Below are 19,786 nucleotides of genomic sequence, written 5' to 3' on the forward strand. Positions count from 1 at the left end.
GAGAAGCCGTATTCATGTGCGGGAAATGTTTTTCACAGAAGTCTGGTCTTAACATACATCAGAGATCTCACACAGGGGAGAAGCCTTATTCCTGTGCTGAGTGTGGGAAATGTTTTTTACAGAAGTCCCATCTTTACACACATCAAAGATCTCACGCGGGGTATAAGCCGTATTCCTGTCCTGAGTGTAGGAAATGTTTTTCAGACAATTCCAGTTTTAACAGACATCAGAGATCTCACACGGGGGAAAAGCCATATTCCTGCTCTGAGTGTGGGAAATGTTTTTCAATGAAGTCCAGTCTTTCCAGACATCAGAGATCTCACACGGGGGAGGGGAGCCACTTTCCTGTCCTAAATGAGGCAATTGTTCCTCACTGAAGTCCTGTCTTCCTGTACATCAGGGACCCCATACAACCCTCGAGGTGTATTAGTGCCTTGAGTGTGGGAAATGTCTTCTATATGAATGTTGATGGACATCACAGCTCTCATGTGGGGAAGAAGCACACCCTGATATACACCTCAGATATACTCCATGGCTGATCTTCATCATGTAAGAAACAGTTGATAAGGAGATCAGAGATCACCAAAGACATGGATGACGTGTTGTAAAAATACAATTGATGGGCGGCTCATACAGGTCTGGTAATGTACTTTTATGTCATGGCTTTCTTCCAGGTCCGCACCCATGCATGTGCACACCCAGAAACCTCCACTGTCATTGGCTGCAGGACAAGTTTGTCAGCAGGTCCCAGCCAATGATTTTGCCCCGTACCCTGCTGATCACCTGCAGCCAATGACAAATCTTTCCTGTGTTTTATTTTGTAAACACAGGGAGCTATCTTGTGATTTCTTCTCTTCCCGAGTCATTTTCGGTTCAGGAAGAGAAGAGAACACCACACTGAGTATAATCACCACACTTTACACCCACACACCTTAGATTGGCACATTTAACCCCATTGATTGCCCTCATTCACCCTTTCATCACCACTGTCACCCAACCAGTGCCATTAGTACAGCATCAGTGTACAATATTTTTCACCAATCGCTGTATTAGCGTTGTTACATTTATTTATTAAAATGCTTAACCTATGCAGTCTTACCCGAAGGCCTCGATGCGCAAAAACAAAAGAACATTGACATTAAAAGACCTTATCCACTTCAATACAGGGCACTTTCGCCCCCTTCCTTCCCAGCCCAATTTTCAGCGCTCTAGCGCTTTCAGTGACAATTGCGCGGTCATGCTACACTGTACCCAAATGAAATTTTTATCATTTTGTTCGCACAAATAGAGCTTTATTTTGGTGGTATTTATTCACAACTCCGTTTTTTATTTTTTGCGATATAAGCGCAAAAAAGCGGAAATTTGGAAAAAAAAAAAATATTTTCTTTTTTCTATTTTAAAAGAAATCCAATAAAATCAAATTTTGTCATAAATTTAAGCCAAAATGTATTCTGCTACATGTTTTGGGTAAAAAAAATTCAGTTAAGTGTATAATAATTGGTTTGTGTGATCACGGACATATGTACGCAAATGATCATGTACATATGTGTGCAGGTGATCACGTACATATGTGTGCAGATAATCACTGGGACATGTGATTTTAGTGGGACATATGTGGGGGACATGTTTTTATTATTAGGGACATGTGTTTTTATTTTTTGGGGACATGTATGTTTTGGGGACATTGTGTTTATACTGTGTGGTGTGTTTACTGTGTGGTGATTTGTGTGTACACTAGACTGGTGATCAGTGAGTAAAAAGCTGTAAAAACAGCTCATACTCACTGATCATCAGCCGGCTGCAGCGATCTGCTCTCCTCTCCTCAGCGATGACTTCTGTGTGAGGAGAGGAGGAGCCGATTGCCTAGCAACCGGCTGTTTGTTTACATCACATGACGGCCTTGATTGGACACGGCCGTCATGTGATCAGGAGGGCCAATCACAGAGCCCTCCTGCCGATCTGAGATGCGCCATGTCCGGGTGACACGGGCGCATCGGGATCGCGCCGCTGCGCGGGCGATCCCGCTCCTTCTGATGGACGTTCCTGAACGTCCTATCAGGAGTAGACGGCTCCCACCCGGCCGTATATGTGCATTGGCCGGGTGGGAAGTGGTTAAGAAAACCAACAAACCAGCATAGCAAGATACAGAATAAAAGCCAGAGAGCCTGTCCATCACACCCCAATTAAAAATTAGGTGACTCCAAAAGATTGTACAAAAAGTGCGGTTTTTAATTTCTTTCGAAATTTCAAAAAAGTCATTCTCAAGTCTCAGTTTCAAAGGCAAGGAGTTCCAAAATACAGCTCCTTGTACTTCACTCGTTCTCCCTCCACATATTTTCTTTCTAAATTTTGGAATCTTCAGTATGGCCAAGTTTGCCAATCTCAAGGATCGGGTAGGCACATACTTGACAAATTTTTCCTTCAGATACTCTGGGCCACGTCCATGCAGTGCCTTATGGACAAGACATCCAGTTTTAAACAGAACCTGTTCTTTCATGCAGGGCTCTAAGGGAAGGAGTGATGTGATCACGGCGACCAACACCTGTCAGTAACCTTGCTGTGGCATTCTGAATCAACAGGAGCTTGTAAATGGTACAAGCAGGTAAACCCAAATACAGGACATTACAGTAGTCCAATCGACTGCTGATAATGGCATTGACCATGGCGATCTTATCAGAATCTGCGATATAGCGAAAAGTCGACCTCGGGAGTCGAAGGTAGAAGTGACATTAACTCACCACCTGATTTACCTGAGGGCGCAAGTTCAACTTAGAGTCAAAGATGACACCCAGGTCCCTGACCTGAGTGGCCGGAATCAGAAAAGGTTTGAAAGATTCCGGCCATAACGCAAACAAGTTGGGATACACCTGGTTACTGAAGATGATACATTCAGTTTCGGTGCCATTTAACTTTAGATAATTGGCACCCATCCAGGACTAGACTTCCTCCATACAGGATGCCAGCTTTACCTGATCCTCCCCTTTCTTGGATAGTTTGAAGTAGATCTGGGTGCCGTCAGCATATACATGGAATGGGAGATTGTGACGGCGAATGATGTACAGCAGTGGCCTCATATAGATGTTAAACAGGATCGGAGATAAAGCCGATCCTTGTGGGACCCCGCAAGACAGAGGACTATCGGAGGAATAAAATGGTCCCAACTTTACCCTCTGAACCCTGTCTAGCAGGAACAAGGCTACCCATGCCAGAGCTATACCATCCATTCCCACCACCATCTTCAACCCATTCACAAGTATAGAGTGGTTGATGGTATCAAAAGCTGCCAACAGATCCAGAAGTACCAAGGCCGAAGCTTCATTCTCATCCAAGGCCCAGAGCAAATCGTCCTGGACTTTTATGAGGGCCGTTTCCGAACCTCTCCCTGGACGAAATCCTGACTGTAAGTCATCAAAAATTTTAATAGACTCCAGGTGAGGTTGAAGTTGCCGTAACACAGCACGCTCCATAATTTTTGCCAAAAATGGCAAGGTGGAAATAGGGCGATTGTTGCTCAACATGGTGCGGTCCACGTTAGCTTTCTTTAGCAGGGGTATAAGCACCGCCTGCTTCAGAATACATGGAACGACACCGGTAGCAAAAGACATGCTGACAATGTCTGCAATAAAAGGCGCCAGAGCATCTGAGGAGTCCTTCACCAACTGCGCAATGCAGGGATCAAGTGATGAGGATGAGGCTCTGAGAGACTTGAGAATGGTTTTAATATCTTCTGGAGTCATCGAATGAAATACCGAAAAGCAGGTCCCTATGTATGGTGGGCATGTTTCTTCCACCTGCACATATGAAATATTTTTTCTAATAATAATTTATATTTTTTTTCTTTAAAATAACAAGATAAAATGTCGTACAATTCAGCAGAGTTTTTCTCTTCAGGTTGACCACACTTGGGATTAGCCAATCGCCTGGCCACCCTGAAGAGCTCCGCCGATGAGTTAGATGCATTGTTTATTTTGCTTGTAAAACATTCTTTCTTGCCACTTCTAATGCCTTCCTTATAGCTTTTTAGATTAACCATATAATTAAATTTTGATGATTCATTTGGAGATTCTCCATGCTCTTTCAGCAGCCCTACATTGCCATTTTAATTCTCTTGTCAGCTGGGAGAACCAGAGCTTATTTTTCTCAGGTTCCCTTATGATGGAGATTTTTTTTAAAGGAGCTAGGAAATCAAGGGTTTTTATAATAGCAGCGTTGAAAAAACAGCAACCGACTCAGATTTAAAAATGCTTCGATTATCTATATTTTTCACAAAGTGTCTGCCAAAATCATCGGCAGACACTTTGGATATATTCCGTATCATTTTTACAGGGATGTTTCTATTAGGAATATGAGGTTCCTTTTTATTCATTTTTACATCATGGGTAAACCAGATTAAATGATGGTCGCTCCAAATCATCTCACATGATGGAAAAAAATTAAGTAGGAGCCCAGCATATAAAACCCAATCCAGGGTGTAGCCTGCTGAATGAGTGGAACCACTAACACCCTGATATACCCCACACTTGCTGCAAAATGTATCAGCTGCTGGGCAACTAGATGATCAACATTATCTGCCCAACAGTTGAAATCTCCAAGCACAATGTTTTTATTATAACACAAGGACTAGTTAATGAGTACTTGGCACATCTCCTCTAGGAAATCAGCTGTTTTACCAGGGGAGTGATAAATAATCATTAACCCCATGGTTTCTCCAGGTCCTAGTTTTCACTGAAAATAAACAAATCCAAACGAAGAAACCGTTTCCTCCTACATCAGATAGCGCCAGGTTCAGCTAGCATTAGATTGCCCGCACACTATCGCACTCACGCTATAGGATCCTGAACACCAACATTACTAGTATAGTGTCTGTATGGATCAATATCCTGATCACTGACATTGCTAGTATAGTGTCTATATGGATCAATATTCTGATCATGAACAGAACTATGTTAGTACCCCCCTTAGTATAGTGTCTATATGGATCAATATTCTGATCATGAACAGAACTATGTTAGTACCCCCCTTAGTATAGTGTCTGTATGGATCAATATCCTGATCATGAATAGGGATGGGCCAAACACCCCCCTGTTCGGTTTGCATCCAGAACATGCTAACGGGCAAAACATTTGTTCGAACACCATTAAAGTCTATGGGACATGAACATGAAAAATCATAAGTGCTCATTTTAAAGGTTAATATGCAAGTTATTGTCTTAAAAAGTGTTTGGGGACCTGGGTCCTGCCCCAGGGGACATGTATCATTGCAAAAAAAAAGTTTTAAAAAGTTTTTTCCAGAGCAGTGATTTTAATAATGCTTAAAGTGAAACAATAAAAGTGTAATATTCCTTTAAATTTCGTACCTGGGGGGTGTCTATAGTATGCCTTTAAAGGGGCGCATGTTTCCCGTGTTTATAACAGTCAGAGAGCAAAATTTACATTTCTCTTATATTCACCGACTGACGCAGCTCCTCTCTTTAGACCATTGGGTTGTTACGCCACCTTTAGGAGAGGACTAGGCATAACATGTTAACGTAATAAAAAACTCAGAACTTCTAGTTCCGCCCAAGGGGCAACCCCTCAGCCTGCCCTGCAGCTTCAGTTTTATTTTGTCTAGTGAAGGAGAAGGACCTAGGAACCCTGATGGACCCATCGGTCCATGTTTTTTCTGCAGAAGCTGTGATCTGCTATCAACAGCCGGCTGGGTGACAGGCTGGATAATCTAGATCCTTGTAATCTCCCCAGCCTGGCCAGTGAGCGTGTGCAAACCAGAGCTCCACGCTGGGTCGGCCACGACAGGCCTCAGCTCCAGAGGTGGTCGGTGAATGTTAATCCTCCGGGGCACACATATGACCGGGCTACTGATGTCTGTGTCACAGTGTGCCGGGCCAGCAGCCATCCCGTAGTGATCGGAGAGTGGGTATGTAATGGAATGTCTCCCAGCTCTGCAGGACTGTTAAGTACAGCTCTCTTTGCTTCGGTTGGGCTGAGCAGCTGGGCATTCCCTGGGAGGTCGATTCGGGGGTCCCTCACCTCCCTCTCATGTTTCCCTGTCCCTATCTTCCCTCACCCCCTCCCTGTGGGATATTCTGCTGAGCAGTGTGTGTGTCATATGCAGGGGCTCTCGCCTGGGGGTGAGTGCGCTGGCTGGCTGTGCCCTGGATGTGTGTGGATCTCTCCCTGGGGGTGTCTGGAGGCTGTACCTGTCGATCACTGTTCACTGCCATTTCTCTGCCTGTTTTGTTCCACTGTCCCTCATGGTATACAGTGTTCGGTGGCCATCTTTGGTGGGGCAAGGACCAGCATGCTTTCCTGTAGCTCCGCGGCCATTTTCCTTGTGTCTATGTCCTTTATACTGGATGCTCGGCGGCCATTTTCTTGAAGCCTGAACACATTTTTGATCAGTTTCAGCGCCATTTGCAGCAGCTCTGGACAGTGCAGTGTGATCTCCTATGCACCTGGGAGCTGATAAAGGACACAGGCACTACCAGCTGGACAGCGCAGAACAAGTCAGGGTGGTGAGTCCTGTTGGAAAGAGCCTCTCAGCCAGCAGCAGTTAGGAGGGTGGGGCCATCACTGTCCTAAGTCCCCATCAGGTGGCAGACAGGGTAGGGTCAGCATGGCTTCAGAAACTGGTGTTTCTTCCCTCAAAATCCAGGCAATTGCAACCGGTTCAGCTGCAGACTGTGCAGTGCCTCTGAACGCTTTGTCGGCGGTCCTCAATTCGTTCATTGCCAAGATGGAGGCAGTGCGTGGGTGCAAAGCTGGTGAAAAGCGCCCCCTGCCCCCCGTCCTCTGGGGAGAGCTCTGACGCAGACTCTGGCCCTGCTGAGGCTGGTGACCCCTGCTCTGTCGTTTCAGATGACGCTGACCAGGACCGATCGGACAGTGAGGATGCATCCCCGTCCGGGTCCGGGCGTGACAAAGCGCTTGTTGGAGCACTTATCACAGCTGTGCCTGATACCCCGAAGATTCAGGAGCCAGCAGATCCCTCTGCTGATGTCCAAAATATATGATAAAAGCTAAGGGGGTACCTCATACTAAATAGCATAAACAAAAAAAGGAAGGAAGAAACGGACTATACCGGTACCTGAACAAGATATACAAACAAAATGTAATACATTTCTAATTTTATTGATACAAAATGCGAACCACATACATATAAAAATTAATTAAAAATAAGAACACATGTTCTAGTATACTTTAGTAGTCAGGATCCTAGACACTGGTTGACGCGTTTCACCGATATCTTCCTCAGAACCAGGTAAGTATGACCACAGAATATGTGTATAGCCCCAGTCAGGCAGACCTCAAAGAAAGGCCCATACCGTGGAGGAGGGGGATTACCCTTAGATAGAACTTAGGGAAGAGGTGGACGATGCTTGCGCAAGCCCAGGATCCGGGGATAGCATTCAAATGGATCTGTTACTGTCGTATCAGGATATCCCCTCAAGTTAGCTATGAACACATGTATACAGAAGAGAAAACAAAGTTGGCAACCTAGTATTGGCCACAAGAGGGCCTCCCATATTGGAGCTGTTGTTCTCAATTAACTAGTGTTCTCAGACAATCAGTCCATAGACAGGATCCAAGCTACAAGGGACACAGCAGTATCCTGAAAGGATATCAGCCAAGAAGACTACACTACAGAGCATCCATCCATCAGGTAGATACACCACACACTCTGCTGATGTTTTTTGATCTTTTGGGTCCCGTAAGCCAGCGCGTTCACCTAAGGTGTTCACATATCTGACTTATTTTGATAAGTTCATTTACAAGGAATGGGGTCAACCACAACGGACCTTTTCGGTCCCCAAATACATGGTGCATTACCCCTTTGAGGAGAGCCTTCTCAAAAAATGGTCAGCTCTTCCGGTCTGGACCCCCCAGTATCCAGGTTAAACCAGGTTTACCACGATCCTGATAGAGGGGACTGCTGCATTTAAGTACCCCACAGACAGGAAGGCCAAGGAAGTGGCTCATTCCTTGTTTACAGTTGTGGGGTCAACCATGCGACCCAGTACTGGCATCCGCACTTGTGTCATAGACACTAACCGAGTGGGCAAAACTATTGCACCGCAAATTGGGAAAACAACAGGCTTCTCCTGTCTGCGTGGAACTAGCAGACTAACTAGTGCAAGGCCTGAAGTACATTTGTGACGCAGCCCTGGATACCCTTCCTCTGTTATCCAGGGCTTCAGTGTCAGCAGTGGTGCTGAGGTGCCTGGTTTGGTTAAAATGCTGGTCTGCTGACCAGTCATCCAAAAACACCCTGACGTATCTTCCCTTCCTTGGCGAACTGCTCTTTGGAGCCTCCTTGGATGACATTATTAAAAATGGCACAGGTGGTAAGAGTACACTACTCCCACAGGCTAAGGAGCCACGCCGTAGGCAAGGGCCCTCTTTCTCCGCTCACAATCGGCTTTTTCGTCTGCCCTGGGCTTCGAACAATCGTCCCCAGCCCGACAGGACGACCTCTGAAGGACCAAAGCCTCCCTGGAACCACAAGCCTGCGAGCAAAAGTGCTACCGCAGCACGGGTGGGGGTCGCCTTTGGGAGTTTGCAGCCTGGTGGGCCTCTCGACTGTCCAATCAATGGGTCTGTGATCTGATTTCCTCAGGCTACAAGATAGAGTTCCTCTCTTGGCTGCAAAACAGATTCTTCCCCTCCAGCATACCCGTACTCCCGCTTCACCGGGAGGCCCTTTTGGGGGCATTAAGGAACCTGCTGAGTCGCAGGGTGATAGTACCTGTTCCGGACTCAGAATGTTTCCAGGGGTTCTACTCAAACCTGTTTGTAATCCCCAAAAAAGGAAGGGGTACGTCCAATCTTGGACCTGAAAGCCCTCAATTACTTTGTGAAAGTACAGCGGTTCAGAATGGAATCAGTTTGCTCAGTAGTCGCTGCACTCCATCAAGGGGACTACCTAGCGTCCTTAGACATCCAGGATGCTTAGCTGCACATACCCATATGCCTCCGGCATCAGAAGTTTCTGCGATTTGCAGATGGGGAAGCCCACTACCAGTTTGTGGCTCTCTCTTTTGGTTTGGCATCAGCCCCCCGAGTCCTTACCAAAGTATTGGCTCCTGTTTTGGCTTTGCTGCGGCAATGCGGGATCGCAATCGTGGGATGCCTAGACGATCTCCTCCTGAGAGCATCTTCCACCTCAGAGTTAGAGGAGGATGTGGCGATCACCACGCAGACCCTGCAGGATTTTGGGTGGCTGTTGAACCTAAAAAAAACGGTGATCGTACTGACTCAGTGTTTGGAGTACCTAGACTTGCTGCTAGACTCCATGGAAGCGAGAGTTTTTCTCCCTTCAGACAAGCTGCAGACTCTCAGAGCCGCAGTAAAACTGTTGATGAACCGCAGGTGGTCATCGCTACGCTTCTGCATGCGAGTTCTGGGACTCATGGTGGCCTCCTTGATGGCATTACCGTATGCCCAGTTTCACACCAGAGTCCTGCAGAAGGAGATTTTGACAAAATGGGACAAATCTCCCTTGTCCCTGGATTGGCAGATTCAGGTGAGCCAGTTAGTCAGGGATTCCCTGATCTGGTGCCTGAGATCCCTGGCTCAGTGATCACAAGGGATGCCAGCCTATCTGGCTGGGGTGGAGTAATGGGAGTTCAGTCGACCCACGGCCTCTGGTCGGTGGAGGAATCCAAGTTGCCGATCAATCTGCTCGAACTGAAAGTGATCAGGCTATGGCTCTCCACATGGTCGATAAGACTTCTCGGGCATCCGATCAGGATCCAGTCAGACAACGCCACGGCGGTGGCATACGTCAATCACCAAGGAGGAACAAGAAGCTCAGCTACCGCATGGGAGGTTGCTAACATCCTTCAGTGGGTAGAGCGACATGTACCGGCCCTGTTGGCCATTTACATCTTGGGAGTGGAGAACTGGCAGGTGGACTATCTAAGTCGCCAGATGCTGGACCCAGGAGAATGGGCGTTGCATCCAGAGGTGTTCAGGCTACTGTGCCTGCGATGGGGCACACCAGACGTGGAAGATTCATGTCCAGGACAAGAGATCCTTGGGCAGACGCGTCAGACATGCTGGTGGCTCCATGGGATCAGTACCAGCTGATCTATGCCTTTCCTCCGCCGAAACTGTTATCACGTCTACTCCGCAGAGTGGAGGCCGAGGGGATCCCAGTAATACTGATTCTGCAGCGCTCATAACCCCCCCCCCCCCATTCACTGCCCAACCCGGAATTCAGGTGGAAACCGCAAATTTAACAACTCCCCTAGATTTGTTTTTTTTGGTGTTTTCATGGAAGAACTGTATAGATCGATTGTGAACTGAAGGAATTTATACACACAACAGTACATCGCCACCAGCCCAAATTCGACTCTTGCCAGACAATTCGCATTAGAGACCATCGAGGTTTATAAATTTAAAACTTTTTTGGGCCTAACCCTCAACATAGGCGTTACTAAAAAGAATGAGCTGCGATCATATTGGTCCAGAGACCTGATTCATCATATGCCCGTGTTCTCTGCTGCAATGGCCAGGCATAGATATGAGACGATAATGCGTTTTATGCATTTTAGTGATCACACATTTTGTCGTCCTCGGGGTGACCCTGAATATGATCTGCTTTACAAAATTCTGGCACTCATAAACTACCTCTCCCAGAAATTTGCAGATGTGTCCCAACAAACCATCTATGTAGATGAGTCCATCATACATTTCCCTGGGCACCGTCCAATCAAACAGCATCTCCCCAGCAAGTGTGCCAGATCTGGGGTCCAAATGTAGAAGCTCTGTGATAGGGCCACAGGCTATACATGTCATTTTTTTTCAATTATTTATTTATTAATACAGAATCTGTGCATCATTGGTGTGCATACAAAGCAACAGTTGAAATATAAAATCCAGCACATAAATACCACTTTACATTAGTAAATTACCCACAATCTCAGGGAGACCTTCCCTGGACTTCCAGGTCTAGGGAGTCTCTGCAGCCCGCATGACAATTTTCCATGTCAGTCACAGTATTTATAGATGCCAGATAGAAAAATAAGGTAGAGATGACCCACAGGGTCTCTACTAACAGAGAACAATGGAGCAAAAGTAGAGGAAGAGTAAGAAGAAGGAAAAATAAAAAAGGGGGCTAAGGAGGGAAGGGGTGCCACATCCAGTCGCCCAACCGGCGGCACACAATTGGAACTAATCCACCAGCTCTGCGTATTTCTCGGAATAGACAAATTTGTTCCAATAGAACCATTTTGTGAGAAATTTCTCCAGCCCTTCTCCGTGGCCTCAAAGTCCTCCATTGCATTAATGCCCACCACTGTTTTCAGTCAACCAGTGACCGACGGTGGCTGCGTCTGCTTCCAAAACAGAAGGATGCAGCCTTTCTGCTGCTGTGTGCATGAGAGGCGATATGGATCTCTGTAAATCTTGGTTGGAATCTCATGGTGCAGAAGAAAGAACTTGGGGGTCCATGGTAGTTCTCTGTCAGTGAACTTCTGGACTATGCGGTGTACCTCCTTCCAGAAGGAGTGAAGGAGGTGGCAGGACCAGAAGATGAGGAGTGAACTAGTGTCCTCCCCACACCTCCAGCATAGCGCTAAGCTCTGGGGGAACATCTTATGGATCCTCTCCGGTGTGTAGTACCAGCGGGTCAGCACCTTAAATCCTGACTCTTGATATCCGGCACAGATAGAAGTTTTGTAGGAAAAGTCTATTGACTTGTTTCTCCGTAAATTGTAGTCCCAGATCTTGTTCCCATTTGGCAACATATGGAGGTCTAAAGTCTGGGGTCTGGGATAATAATAGTTGGTAAGTTTGAGATATCACATTGGAGACTTCTCTAGGCAAATATAAATGTAATTTTAGAGTTTATGAGGGAAGTAGAGCCAACCATACTGCCCAGACTACATGGGACACTTGTATGAGGACAACTTCTATACAAGCGTGCCACTTTTTAGACACTTACACAATCTTGGAATTGGTTCGTGGCACTTTGTGACCTAAATGCCAGGGCCTCCCCCAACATCCAACTTAGAATAAAGGAGAAAGCCTGCTTGAGAACTAATGAATTGCTTGCAGTGAAGTGGAAGGACTATTAACCACCTCTAAACCTGGCACTTTCACCCCTGTCCTGCCCACGCCATTTCTCAGCTTTCATACCTTGAATAATGATTGCATGGTCATGCTGCGCTGTAACCATGTGAAATTTGTATAATTTTATTCACACAAATAGAACTTTCTTTTGGTGGCATTTAATCACTTCTGGGTTTTTTATCTTTTCCCAAAAAAAAATACCGAAAAGTTTGAAAAAAATGTTTTTTTCTCAGTTTCCGTCAGTACATTTTGTAAATAAGTATTTTTTCTCCATCACTGATGAGGTGGCACTAATGGGCACTGGTAAGCTGCACTGATGAGGTGGCACGAATATGCCGCACTTATGGACACTGATAGGTGGCACTGATGGGCACTGATTGCTGGCACTTGTGGGCACTAATTGCTGGCACTGTGGGGGCTTTATTGTAATGAGGACACTGATGATCAGTGCCCTGATTACATATCTAGATGTCCTCTGCGAGGAGATACCACCGATCGGCTCTCCTCTTCTCACACTTTGTCAGTGCATCTCCATGTGGACACAGCCAATCACATGGTTAAAGAGCTGTCGCTGCTGCATTTTACAGAGATCGGGGTCGCACCATGTCTTAGCAACACGGTGCAACTGCGGTTGCCCTTTAGGCGCGCAAAGAACAGCCGTCCTGGGCACCTTCATATGATGTCCACCCAGAACGAGAGCCACACCGCCCTGCCGTCATTTGACGGTGGGCAGGCGGCAAGTGGTTAACTCCATTAATGCAGAAACTATGGTTCAAATTTGCATGGTGTGTGATGTATTTGAAGAGCCTCTCTGAGTTCACGAATATAATCTTTATATGGGAGGGGTGGACTTCAATGACCAGATAATGAAGCTGTACTTATTTCCCCATAAAGCCAGATGCTGGTACACAAAAGTGTCTGTATATTGTCAGAACTATTGAGGTTAAAAATAATGAATTTATAATGGTCTAAATATATTCTTTTTAAATGTGATTCTCTGGACATGAGTAGTAGCCATCTTGTTCAAAATCTTTTTTCTAAGAGGTTAAACGAAGTTCACTGTCCTTAGAGAAGAGATTTTCATAGGAAAGTTTTAAGGCCTCGCCATATATTCTACTAAGTTGTAAATTATGAATCCTTGTCAGTTAATCAGTTAAGGTATTAGCCAAGGAGGGCCAATGTTATGTTAAGATAAGGGACGCCTAGGTTTCAAATAACAGTGAACAGACATTGGGGGGTCATTTACTATAGCGCTGTGGCGCTAATTCGTGCAAAAACTGTATTCACTATAGCACTGGTGAGAAAATACTCCCAAAATCGAATTTACTAGAGTTCCCTGAAACTAAATAGCTCCCAAATCCTTACTCTGCTAAAACCTGGAGACTTGCTCATGGAAATAATGTTTAGAGCATGATATAATTGCCTAAATAGTATTATTTAAATATAATCTGCTTTTAAACTATGAAAAAGTGATTTCTACACTGAAATATCTTTAAAAGTCTGAGAAGAGATAAATTCCATGTTTCTGTACTACTAGGTGCCAACACAATTGAGCATGCTCAGACCGGCAAATAGCTCTCATTTTAGCTCCAGTGTCTTTTTTACCAGGCGCTATAGTAAATACCAAAATTAGTGCTTGGCTAAAATGCGTTTTTGAGAATGAAAGTCGGCGCTATTATAGTCCAATGCAAGTTTCAGCCATTGATTCTAATGGTACAATAAATAAATACTTTTAATGTTAAAATGAAATGTATCTTTCTGTGAAATAAATGTTCCTTGCAACAATGTTGCTGCTTCTACTTTGTTTTTTCTCATCTATTTTGTTTTTAAGAATGCTAGAATGTGGAATGTTTTGGTAAAATATATTTCCTGGTACCTCCATGACAGCATACCTGTGATAAGCTCCTCCCCTCCGGATAGTTAATACATTATAAAAGTGACAACCATACCCTACATTAGCATTCTCCTGTTTTTACTCATACCTGATGGATAGTGGTGATGTGTGTCCTTGCCTCTTGCCTCTGCTTCATGCAGCTTCCATCTGGGTTCATGCCTCTCCCAGGCGCAGTCCCTATGCTTGGGCTGCTAAAAACGCTGTTAAGGTGGGGAGCCCCTTCTGAAGGTCTTTTGGGGGGGCAGCTGTCTCCTGTCCTGGAGTATTAGTTCTGCTTATTGGTTTTGGCTAGTACCATGCTGTGAGGCAGGTAAGGCAACTTTCTTTTCCTTTCTAAAACTCACTGCTGTCATATTTTGCTTTTATAGGTTCTGAAAAAACAAAACTCCTTTTTCTCTTATATTCACCCACCGACACAGCTCCTCTCTTAGCTATTGGGTTGTATACCTTACCCCTAGGACAGTGATGGCGAACCTCGGCACCCCAGATGTTTTGGAACTACATTTCCCATGATGCTCGACTACACTGCAGAGTGCATGAGCATCATGGGAAATGTAGTTCCAAAACACCTGGGGTGCCAAGGTTCGCCATCACTGCTCTAGGAGAATACTAGGCAAAGTTGTAATACAACACTCAGAACTTTCAGTTCCGCCCATGGGGGCGGTCCCTTAGGTATCAACCCTCCTGTCTGCTAGCAGACCTCAGTTTTATTTTGCCTAGTGAAGGAGAAAGACCTAGGAACCCTGCGGGCCCATAGGTCCGTGTTTTTTATTCAGAAGCTTCGCTTTTTGCGCAAGATGAATGATCCTGTGATCTTCTATCAACAGCCGGCTGGGTTACAGGCTGGTTCACTTATCCTTGTAGTCTCCCCAGTCAGGCCATCGAGCGCGTGCAGGTCGCAGCTATGGGCCGGCAGGCCATGACATACCTCAGCTCCAGAGGTGGTCGGTGAGCTTTTATGCTCCGGGGCGTACATATGACCGGGCTACTGATGTCTGCGTCACAGTATGCCAAGGCCAGTAGCCTTCCTTGTACTGATCAGGAGTAGGTCTACAGTGGAATGTCTCCCAGCTCTTCAGGACTGGTAAGTAGAGCTCTCCCTGTTCTGATGGGGCTGAGCAGCTTGGCATTCCCTGGGAGGTCGATTTGGGGGTCCCTCACCTCCCTCTCTTCTCTCCCCTGTCCCTATCTTCCCTCCCTCCCCCCTTCAGGGGGGATGCTGCATGTGGCTGCTGAGCGGTGTGTGTGTGTGCCTATATAGGGGCTCTCTGTGGGCTCTCATCTGACATGGGGGGGGCTGGCTGAATGGCGGTGGTCCTGGGGCCTGTATGGTATGCCCCTGAAAGGTGCCTGTGAGGGTCTGCTGTGAATAGTGCAGCACTGTGACTTTGCAGGGTTTTTTTTATTTCTACCTCATGGCGATGTTTTAAGTGTGGGCAGAGCAGGCTGACTGTCTGGGCTTCAGCGGCCATTTTCTATGTGATTCATATTCAAGGCACTGGCGGACATTTTCTGGAAGCCTGAACATATTTGCAGTGTTCCCGGGCAGCAGCATGGCTCAGGTGCCCTCACAGCCTTTTTCGCTGTGTTTCCTGTCTGTGTACTGGACGCTGAGCGGCCATTTTATTGAAGCCTGTGCATTTTTTCTGATCTTTTTAGCGATCATTCCAGCGGTTATCACCAACTCAGTTTTTGGTTTCCTCTGCACCTGGGCGCACTCAGAGACTACAGGCACCACTTGTGGACAGCGCAGAACTCCCCAGGGTGGTGAGTCTGGCAGGAATGTGCCCTTCAGTCAGCAGCAGCACAGAGGGTGGGACTGTCACTGTCCTAAGTCCCCTTCGGGTGGCAGACAGGATAGGGTCAGCATGGCTTCAGAAACTGGTGTTTCTTCCCCCAAAATCCAGGCAATGGCAACCGGGTCACCTGCAGACTGTGCAGTGTCCATGGACACCCTGATGGCGGTCCTCAACTCGTTCATTGCTAGATGGAAGCAGTGCGTGGGAAGTTGGGTGCAATAAGGTGGCCCCTGTTCCCCCGTCCTCTGGGGAGAGCTCTGGCACAGACTCAGGCCCTGCTGAGGCTGGTGACCCCTGCTCTGTCTTGTCAGTTGACGCTGACCGTTCGGACAGTAAGGATGAGTCCCCGTCCAGGTCCGGGCGCAAAAAAGCGCTTGTTGGAGCACTTATCACAGCTGTGCATAATACCCTGAAGATTCAGGAGCCAGCAGGTCCCCCTGCTGATGTACTGGTCCCTTTTGGGTCCCGCAAGCCAGCATGTTTACCTATGGTGTTCCTGTATCTGACTTACTTGACAAGTTCACTTACAGGGAATGGGGTCGACACAACAGACCTTCTGGTCCCTAGACACAGGGCAGTGCGTTACCCCTTTGAGGAAAGCCTTCTCACGAAGTGGTCGGCTCCTCCGGTCATGGACCCTCCAGTATCCAGGTTAAATAACTAACCATGATCCCGGTAGTGGGAACTCCTGCATTTGAGGATCCCGTGGTCAGGAAGGTTGAGGCAGTGGCTTGTTCCTTGTTTACAGTTGTGGGGTCCGCTGTGCGACCAGTACTGGGATCCGCACTTGTGCCGCAGACACTGACTGAGTGGGCACAACTAGTGCAAGGCCTTAAGTACATTTGAGCCGTGGCCCTGGATACCCTCCCTCTGTATCTAGGGCTTCAGTGTCAGCTGTGGTGCTGAGGCGCCTGATTTGGCTCAAATGCTGGTCTGTTGACCAGGCATCTAAAAAAGGCCCCGAGGGATCTTCCCTTCCTTGGCGACTGGCTCTTTGGAGCCTCTTTGGATGGCATTAGTAAAAATGCCACCGGTGGTAACAGTGTATTACACCCACAGGCCAGGAAGGCTAAGGAGCCACACCGTAGGCAAGGGCCCTCTTTTTCCATTCACTAACAGATTTTCCGTCCGCCTGGAGCTTCGGTATAATGTCCCCAGCCCGACAGGACGACCACGGACGGACAAAAACGTCCCTGGAACTGCAAGCCTAACAAGCCTGCGAGTATAAGTGCTACCACATGAAGGTTTTTCCCCATCCATGCCTCGGGTGGCGGGTCGCCTTTGGGAGTTTGCAGCCCGGTGGTCCCCTCGGTTTTCGACCAGTGGACCTGCGATCTGAATTCCTCAGGCTACAAGATAGAGTTGCTCTCTTGGTCGCCAAACAGATTCTTCCCTTCCAGCATACTCGTATCCCCGGCTTGCCGGCAGGCCCTCTTGGGGGCAGTAAGGGATCTGCTGAGTCGCAGGGTGGTTGTACCGGTTCCGGAATCGGAACGTTTCCAAGGATTCTACTCAAATATGTTTGTAGTTTCCAAGAAGGAAGGGGTACGTCCAATCCTGGACCCAAAAGCCCTCTATCACTTTGTTAATGTGCAGAGGTTCAGAATGGAATCAGTCGCCCAGTAGTTGCTGCACTCCATCAAGGGTACTCCCTGGTGCCCTTGGACATCCAGGATGCGTACCTGCACATACCCATATGCCTGAGGCAGCAGAAGTTTCTGCGATTTGCAGTCAGGGAAGCCCACTACCAGTTTGTGGCTCTCCTTTTTGGTCTAACATCAGCCCCCGAGTCTTTACCAAGGTTTTGGCTCCGGTTTTGACGTTGCTAAGGCAACGTGGGATCGAGATCGTGGGATATCTAGACGTTCTCCTCCTGAGAGCATCTTCCGCCTCAGAGTTAGAGGAGGATGTAGCGATCACCATGCAGACTCTGCGAGAATTTGGGTGGCTGTTGTACCTAAAGAACTCTGTGTTTGTACCGACTCAGCATTTGGAGTGCCTAGGTTTGCTGCTAGACTCCATGGAAGCGTGAGTTTTTTCTCCCTTCAGACAAGCTGCAGACTCTCAGATCCGTGGTAAGACTGCTGATAAACCACAGGTGGTCATCGCTTCGCCTTTGCATGTGAGTCCTGGGGCTCATGGTGACCTCCTTTGAGGCTATACTGGTTGCCCAGTTCTACACCAGAGTCCTGCAGAAGGTTATCTTGTCAAAATGGGACAAATCTCAGTTGTCCCTGGATCATCAGAGTCTGTCGGACTCGGTGATCCCAACTATGTTGAGAGCATGTAAATCTTCTCGGAAGATATATCATCGTACCTGAATGGCCTACATTTCCATTATATGTGAGGAGAAAGGTTGGCATCTTTTTCTATATCCAGGATCCTGCTGTTTCTTCAGCAAGGAGTAGACCAGAGATTGGCGTTAAGCACTGGTAAAGGGCAAGTTTCAGCTTTGACTGTCTTTTTTCAGCGACCCCTGGCTTCTCACTCATTAGTGAGTACCTTTGTTCAGGGGGTCCGTCATGTAGTCCCTCTGGTGCGTCCACCGTTACCCCCGCGGGAATTGAACCTGGTGTTATTGGCGCTTCAAAAACCGTTGCTTAAAAATATCAGGGTGTTTTCCCCTGTTGACTTTTTCTCAGAAAGTGGTCTTTCTAGTGGCCATCACATCGGCCAGGAGGGTCTCGGATCTGGCGACCTTGTCTTGCAAGTCGCCTTATCTGGTTATACATAGGATAAGGTGGTGTTGCGTTCGCAACAGTCCTTTTTACCGAAGGTGGTCGGCTTTTCACATTAACGAGGACATTGTGTTACCATCTCTCTGTCCTAGGCCGAAACACCCTAAGGAGGTGGCCCTTCATGCTCTGGACGTGGTTCGGGCTCTGAAAGTGGATTTGTCTACCACTGCTACCTTTCGGAAGTCAGAGTCGTTGTTTGTCTCGGTAGTTGGTTCCAAGAAAGGCATAGCGGTCTCATCAGCCACCATTTCCAGGTGGATCAGACAGATTGTAGTACAAGCCTATGCCTTAAAGGGGCAGGTCCCCCTCTTTCTGGTTACGGTCCACTCCACAATTGCAATCGGAACGTCTTGGGTCTTCCGACACCAAGCGTCTGTCGCTCAGGTGTGTAGGGCAGCGACCTGGTCGTCTGTCCACACGTTTACCAAGTTCTACAAGGTAGACGTTAGTGCATCGGCTGATGCCTGTTTTTGGCCACAAAGTTTTTCAGGCGGCTGTGTAGTTGCAATTGAACAGTACCGTTAAGTTAATGCACTGTTGCATTACATTCCGCAGTTTTTTTGTGCAGTTGTGGGTAGTCACTCCTGTTGAGGGTACCCTGGTTTTGTGGTGGATTTCTCCATGCACTGTTTTTTTTTATGGGTAACTAGTTCCCACTTTCCACGGTGGATGAAGTTTTTATGCTGTTTTCCCACCCCACGTTTTGGCACTGCTTGGGGACGTCCCAATGGCTAAGAGAGGAGCTGTGTCGGCCGGTGAATATAAGAGAAAATAGGATTTTTTGTACTCGCTGTAAAATCCTTTTCTCTGTAATTCACTGACCGACACAGCACCCGCCCCTCCTTTTATCTTTATGTTGACGTAATGAGGTCTGCTAGCAGGCAGGAAGGTTGATACCTAAGGGACCGCCCTCATGGGCGGAACTGAAAGTTCTGAGTGTTGTATTACAACTTTATCTAGTATTTCTAGAGGTAAGGTATACAACCCAATGGCTAAGAGAGGAGCTGTGTCGGTCGGTGAATTACAGAGAAAAGGATTTTAGGGTGAGTACAAAAATCCTATTTTTTTTGGTCTTTTTTTTTCTCTATCCTGCATGGCTTTGTTTAGGGTCTAGTGTGCGAAACCATCTCATCTCATACTAGAGGGTGTGTATTATGACCGTTGTTAGGAGGGGGCTCTTAGAAATTGGATATGTTCCCCAGTTTTGGCCGTTTAACATTCAGCTGGATGCGAGTCTCAGCTGGAACATAAGACTTTAGGTTGTGAAAGGAGAACTTGCAGGAG

General features: G+C 47.0%; 1 protein-coding gene across 1 annotated transcript in view; it reads left to right on the forward strand.

Annotated features, from left to right (window-relative positions):
* The window catches only part of LOC143986878 (uncharacterized), a 101,760-nt gene extending 87,904 nt beyond the window's left edge, over positions 1-13,856 (forward strand). The window contains 1 exon segment of the mRNA XM_077485284.1: positions 7-13,856. Within this exon segment, the coding sequence (XP_077341410.1) occupies positions 7-377 (371 nt within the window). The 3' untranslated portion in view covers positions 378-13,856.
* Positions 13,857-19,786: the final 5,930 nt, after the last annotated feature.

This window comes from Lithobates pipiens, unplaced genomic scaffold, assembly GCF_037356315.1.
Source record: "Lithobates pipiens isolate NorthernLeopardFrog02 unplaced genomic scaffold, aLitPip1_a1.2 Scaffold_18, whole genome shotgun sequence".
NCBI lineage: Eukaryota > Metazoa > Chordata > Amphibia > Anura > Ranidae > Lithobates > Lithobates pipiens.